We start from the raw sequence: 7,286 nt of genomic DNA, 5'->3' as shown, positions 1-7,286 counted from the left end.
TCCTGACATGCGCAAAGAGGGATTTTATCCCTGAAGAACTAAAACGCCTCGACATAGGTTATCGATAGGTTATCGATATTATCGGAACGTTCTGGATCGGTCGTTTGGAAGTAAAAAATCTGCCCGTGTATGGCCACCTTTATTGTAGGGATATTCATTCTGTAGCCTCTCTAGCTGGTAATGTTGTTCAACAAACTGTTGTGGGGCCACAGAATGGATATACCAGGCTGATTTTAATTAATAAAATTAGCAAGCAACGACTTATAAATATTGTCTTTTATTTCACAAAAAAATGCAACATGACACATTTTGGTGCAAAAAATCACAGTTTATGAAAATCCATAAAGTTCCAAATATTGGCACATGCATTTCAATGATACTGATACCAAACATACAGAGCTTTAAGGGGGGGGGGGTTATTTATCAATGGGCGAGTTTGTGAGTTTTTTTATTTTCTACCTTGAATAAACTCACAACCTCAAATACTCGAATTGACCGAGTTATAGACTAAAAAAACTTAAATACCTCAAATTTATTGAGTTTTCGAGCGCAAACCACTGTAAAAAAATGAAAATCATGAAGGCAAGAAACATCTTCAAGTGGTTTAAGGGACCTCTGCCATTCACTTCTACATGACCTGAACAGGTTTTAGCTGGAGTATTTTTGGATTCGGCCTTTCAGGGCATAATAAATCTGAAAAAGTTTTATTTTTATCCTGAAAAATTCAAGTTTTTAGTGAAACCCTTGAAAAACTTGAATTTTTTGGAAAAAACAGATCGACCATTAATAAATAACCTCCTAAATGTGATACCTAATACATTGTATCACAGAGAGTGTAACAGTCCCCATATTTGGTTTTCATGATGTACTAACCAAAACACAAAGCTACCTGACAATGTCTAACTGTCCTATACTCACAGGACAAAGCAAACACCAAACCAAAGCAATTATTGTAGGGCAGGTGTTGGCAAGTGGTAACTGTTGATCATCACTAATTGATCCAGAATATGGTCCTGACCTTCCCCTCCCTGTCTCAACCCCACTTTCTAACATTCTAACTGAGTTTTGCTGTTATTTATATTTTGTTCCTGCCTGCTCAGTGTTGTCAGAGATGGGCAGGTGTAATGCAGGTATAGAAATGATTACAGTGCAGCCAGTGGTGTAACTACCATACAGTATATCCAGCACGCAGTTGCAGGAGGAACAGGGTACAAGGGGGCATGGATTGCAGGGTCTGCTGTATGGTAGTTGCCTAGCAAATTTCAAGTACTCTGCTTGCTCTCATTTGCAACAAGTGGGTGGATCCCCTGAAATTTATTTTGGGTGAGTGGCGCATGGAAGTTATGCCACTGGTTCCAGAATGCAATTTTATCTCGAGTTGGGGTAGGTTTGTCAACTTGGCATGTGTTGAAGATCTTTCAAACCACACATCCCAGTGCCCGTAACAGAAGATTCAGAACTCAGAACAGTAAGTCAGTGTATATGGCCACTGGTGCTTTTAGAGAGAAAGCAAGGCAGAAAGACAACCCTTTCCAGTTCTAACCCTGCTAAGGCAGATGCTGGTAGTAACAGGGAAGGACCACCCAGTGACCCAGGGATGTAATTGTAAGTGTTCCTAAAAAAGGTCTTGAACTGTCAATTCCAGTATCTGCTATAGGCAGAGTGTTTCCTTTTCATTTGAATGAGAAGCGTTAACAGGCAGGTAAAGGACTTTCACCACGTCAGTTCTCCTCAGGTCTTAGACCTTAATCATATTATATCATTGCAGATTGCTAAATGTATTAGCAACTCTCTACACATGTACATACATATCTTTGCATGTATTGACTATCTGACGGTGTCCATGGGTAACTACTATTTCTGGGACATAACTTACGTACAATTACCGTCTGTCAATTAATGACCAGAACATCATCTGATTTGTTATTTTTCTTACTTAATCCTACAATTTAAAGCTGTTTGGTTAATTTTAGATTGTATTGAAACATTATCAATATTGTTCAAAGAATAAAAGTCTGTGGCCATCTTTACATGTCTTATTTACTTCTGATCACTAGTAATTGTTGTTGTATGTATTGCTACTCACCTACAACTATCAGCATCACACCCTGCTATGATATGCAGTTTGAAAACATCTGGAGGGCTGCTATTTGCTCATTATTAATGGGAATTGTATGACTGGACACTACCATTGCCTGGAGGAAATGTATTGGTAACAAAGTGGTTCAGTATTTGTGTATCGTTATGTGTTGTTACATCACAGCCCATGACAAAAACTGCGTGTGACTATTGGCACCAATTGGTTGAATAAAAGGACAGAATAACATATTTTTCAGAACAATTTCAATATATACTCAAGTATATTATAAACAAGGGAAAGTTGTGCTCACCACTAATTTTTAAAAACATTAGGCGGGGGTGCAATGAGGCTGTGACCACAAAATACATATAGACAAATACAAGAGGTCCTCTGCACTCAACTCTTGTATTTGTCTATATATATATATATATATATATATATATATATATATATATATATATATATATATATATATATATATATATATATATATATATATATATATATATATATATATTCAAGTTGTGCTTTTTGGCTATTCTTTTAATTGAATTGTATGAGCACAATCAGAACAAATCAGCTTTCCTTCATCCTGATAAGTGCTCTGTATAATGAGCTGCTCCTTAACTCAAAGCCAAACAGGCTGCATCTGGGCAAAGGGAAGTTTTTTTTTATACAAAGAGCTTCTTAGTGGACTGCCCCATTCATGCAGTTGCACTATTTACTAGACATGCACTAATTTGAAGCAAATAGCTTTTAAAGTGGTTTCCATGCCTTTTAATGTAAGGCAATGCAGAAAGCATTTTAAGGGTATTTCCACATGGGGCTGATTCTCGTTCTTGTTTTAGTTATATAATGTTGCACAAATTTTGAAAATATTGTGTGACTAGTTACTTAATGAAATAGAAATAGAAGAGGGGAATGGTGGTTAGCACAGCTTTTCCAAATGATATGCATCCGATTCCTTAATAGTTGCTCTGTGCTGCAACTGCTGCAAAAGATCCAAGTATAGGAGAAGGAAGAGGAACTCCAGCAGTATTACTGCAATCAACTTTTTATTCCAGGCAGTGGTAAACACAACATGTTTTCGGTTCAATCAGTGTCAGACTGGCCTGGCGGAATACTGGGAAAAAACCCGGTGGGCCCCGACCCTCGTGGGCCCCCGCCGGGCCAGAACCCTTCTCCAGATATTTCCAATCTAAAAAAATTTCCGGCTATGCGCAGCACCGCCTGTGCATGTGCGCCGAGCGGCGCTGTTGCGCATGCGCGCCGAGCGGCGCTGTTGCTGGGCCAACGCGTCTTAGTAGGGGGGTGGGGGGCTGGAGGGGGGCCCCTGGACAGCAGTCCCGGTGGGCCCCGGGCCCCCCAGTCCGACCCTGGGTTCAATACCCTTTATCAAGTGATAAAGGGTATTGAACCCGAAACCTGTTGTGTTTACCACTGCCTGGAATAAAAAGTTCCTCTTCCTTCTCCTATACTTAGTTAATGAAATAGATATGCTTTCCAGGTGTCACAGTTGCAGTGACCTCATAGTCCTGTATGATGAAAGTCTATTGATTTGGTCTTATAGAAGTAAAGCCGCAAGAAGCTTTCTCTCTCAGTCACTTCCTTCCCTAATCACTGTAGAAGCAGGTGGGGGAGTCACAGCGTGACTATCTCTGAACTACTCTACTTTACTTTAAAAGAAATGTCACACTGTCACATCTTCCAAGAAAGGACAATATACATCAGTAGTCGCCTCTTACTATGAACTATATGTGTCCCTTTGGAAAGCCCATCAGTGGAACACAAAATACATAAAACAGTGGTAAAGCAACAACATATTGCACTACACAAACATTTCCACTCTATAGATTGACTAATTAATGTCACATAAGCTGCCATGTGTCAGTGTCCTGTGCTGATATTGTTTGCAGACAAGATTAGAGGGATAATGCCATCTGCTAACATAGTGTTTGATTATATAGTATGCTGGGGGTTCAAACTTAATGGGCCAGTACCACAAGGAAGTATCCCTTTCCTTTATGCATTTTTTTGAATTAGCACTGGGAATTACAGTATGTGTCAAGTGTAAAACACATTGTGATTTTTATTCTAATAATACATTAACTTTCTTTATGTATTTGATACCCAATTCTTGAAAAGGAGTTATTTAGAGTCTCACTTATTACAAAATAGCTGTGGAACTATCCTCAAGTGATAAAATATTTCTGAAGATATAGTAGCAGATAACAAACACATTGTAACAAAACACAGGGATTTTAGCTTCAAAATTATAATTTATCTACATTGTTTAAGTAACTGATACAGTAATTCAAATTATTTACTGACATCTTTGGTGCTAATGTCCCTTTGAAAAATGGTATTAAACTGACAATGTATTGTTTCTAGTATCTCTAACTGTATACTGCAAGGTACAGTGTATTGCATTTGCCATGAATACTATACATAGCAAGCATACAACAATGGTGCTGGTGTCAAGTTTATCATCAGTTCCATATGGGGATGGGAGAGAAAGTAAATCCATAGAGCGCTTAGTAGCCTGTAGAGAGAGAATGGGAATGTGTAATCTGGTAGGGAGAATACACATTCTAGGGAGAGAAGGATGCAGTGAACAAAGAGAGAACAGAAAAAGAAAATGTGTAGCGAAAAGGACCTGTAAGGATAAAAGTGTGAAATGGCTTGAAAGAGAGCAAAAAGCTGCAATGTGCATTTGAATACCCTGCAGGGAGAGAAGTGTTCAAAAGATCTGTCTGTGAGAGAGCATATAAGAGATATATAAGTGTAGGGAAACAGTGTGAAGGTGCTTGTAGGAAAGCAAAGGGGAGAGAATGGTGCAAGGATATTTGAGAAAACAGAGAAAGGGAAAAAAACAAGAGGTAGAGTGCAGACACTTGAGGGAGAGTAAACAGGTGAAATGTGCATTTCAGTAGCCTATAGGGAGTCACTGCTGCAGGGATCTGTGAAACAGAAAAGAAAGAGAGTTGAAGATCAATAGTAGCCTGTAGAAAGAAAAGGCTGCAGGCTTGGGTATCCTCAGAAAATGTTCTAGGGGGCAAGTAAGCTAATATCACATAGGGTAGCATCCCACTGAAGATCATTAACCTATTCATGAAAATGCAGAAGATAATCTAAGCTTACCTTGGGGTGGGAAGTATAAAAAATGTTTTGTGTTTTTGGGAATTAAATTTACAAACAATTTCTTAGAACCAGCTGGAGAAGTCAGGATGGGGCAACTGTGGATACCCACTGCTGAGGCTACAGGGATATGTGACACAGAAGAGAATGTGCAGATCAATAGTAGCCAGGAGTTGGCAGAGAAGGAGGAATGTGGACAGGTGGTATGTGCATTTGGTGCAGGGACCAGTGGGAGATGTGTAGTAGAGGAGATAATTATGGGCATCCTCAGTTGAGTGTAATAAAGTTCGCTGGGAAAATCATATGTACATAGATGTGCTGTGTGATTGTGGGCATTTGCCAATCCCTTACATGCGGCTCTCATATACGGAATCTGTGCCCTTGTCTCCCTGTGCCACAGTCTGCTCATGGGACAAGGAGCGGCGTTGGGCAGAAGAGCTTACATCCATCTCCGACATGCTGGTGCTGGGGGGCTCTTTCTTTGGGGTGACTGAGCGGGGAGGTGAGAGCTCTCTAGGGAAGGTGATCTCTCGGTGCTCCTTCAGGCAGCAGGAGAAACACACTTTTTTCTCTAACCTTCTCAGGAACACGTTGTTGGTTTTGAAGAACAAGTAGACATAAGGGTTGACTGCGCTGTTGGTGACCACAAAGATGCCCAGCACTGCCATGACCTTCTCATCTAACCCAGTAATGGTCGCAAATGCCACTTTCATTTCCACAATGAAGTAAGGGAGGCCACACACTATGAACAAAATGATGATGACCAAAGTCATCTTAAGGGTCTTCAGCTTTGCCCTGGGAATGCAGCTGTTGGTGGACGTGAGCCTCAGCGATCGCCTCTTAAATTCCGTGTGACTTTCCTGGACTTGGCACGTTCCGTTGTGGTGCCTGGAGGTCTTGCCGACTTTGCCCCTTCTCCAGATGAGCCAGAGGATGCGACTGTAGGCGACACACAGGATGCAGAAGGGCAAGAAGAAGACTATGAGCGAGCAGTAGATGATGTACGCCTGCAAATGCCACTTTGGCAACTGCCCGAATATGTTGAGGCACCTGTTTCCCTGGCCGGTGTAAGCAACTTTGAACACAAAAGCCTGGGGCACAGACAAGAGAAAAGCAAACATCCAGCCAAAAGCTGCCATGGATCGAGTTGGTAGAGGGGTGCTTAGGGGGTTCATAATGACATGGTGCCGCTCCAGGGCTACTATGGCAATTATATTTGAAGAAGCCATCAAGCCTGAAACCTGGAACACTTTGAAGACCCTGCAGCCTATATCCCCCACCAGCCACTCGTCTTCCAGCAGCTCCCAGACTATCTGCGACAGGAGAGACATGACTGACACATAGAGGTCTGCCAGAGCCAGCTGTGTGATCAGAAAGTTGATCTTCCTCTTCTTGCCTTTGCCACTGCAGATTTTGTACAGGACCGCGACGTTGCCGACCAGTCCCACGGCAAAGATGATGCTCATTGTGATTAATCGCAGCTGCCTGTTGTAGTGCGGGGAGTCGGCAGCCTGGCTGTGTTGTACAGAGTTGATGGTGGTAGGAGCGTGTCCCGGCGACAGGTCGCTCTCAGTCGCTGAGGAGGTGCGCTCGGTGGAAGTCATTCCATAAAGCAATAAGTCATCCATCTCATGTCACTGCCGGCTCTTTGGGTGCAATGAGTTTACGCCTGCCTGTAACACATCGGGAGGTGCAATGACTGGGTGACAAACAGGTACGGCACGTGAGAAGGAATAAGTCCAGTCCCAGGTGTGGGGGTATTTTATCTGCTCCTGGTTGGCAAGTGACGCTCATATAGGGCTGGAATAGCAACGCTCAGCCCATCAGGGCAATAATTAGTTTTTCATCATGTGGGATATTGGCATTTCCAGCACAAGGTCCCAGCTTCATAATACCAAGTCCATTGTGAGTATTGGAAGATAAAGGTTTTGTTGTCATCAATATATCTGTCATATCTGGGGGCAGTCATCCTCAAATACATACCATTGTAGTAGACTAGCCTTCCTGTCAATCAAAAATAATGCACTTGTGTCAGGTGGGAGAGGGGGGCACATTATAAAAGAAGGAA

At 41.8% G+C, this 7,286-nt stretch overlaps 1 protein-coding gene across 1 annotated transcript; it reads right to left on the bottom strand.

Moving 5' to 3' along the window:
* Positions 1 to 5,250: 5,250 nt before the first annotated feature.
* gpr150.L (G protein-coupled receptor 150 L homeolog) lies at positions 5,251 to 6,960 on the bottom strand. The gene has a single exon (XM_018226805.2). The coding sequence runs from the start codon at positions 6,844 to 6,846 to the stop codon at positions 5,566 to 5,568; it is 1,281 nt and encodes a 426-aa protein (XP_018082294.1). The 5' UTR covers positions 6,847 to 6,960; the 3' UTR covers positions 5,251 to 5,565.
* Between the last annotated feature and the right edge of the window lie 326 nt (positions 6,961 to 7,286).

The sequence above is a fragment of the Xenopus laevis genome, chromosome 1L, assembly GCF_017654675.1.
Source record: "Xenopus laevis strain J_2021 chromosome 1L, Xenopus_laevis_v10.1, whole genome shotgun sequence".
NCBI lineage: Eukaryota > Metazoa > Chordata > Amphibia > Anura > Pipidae > Xenopus > Xenopus laevis.
Note: the sequence above shows the minus strand (reverse complement) of the source record. Positions and strands in the feature narration are given on the sequence as shown.

Bases quoted from the DNA above. Each gene is read 5' to 3' on its own strand.
- gpr150.L (XM_018226805.2), bottom strand. From the start codon at position 6,846: ATGGATGACTTATTGCTTTATGGAATGACTTCCACCGAGCGCACCTCC.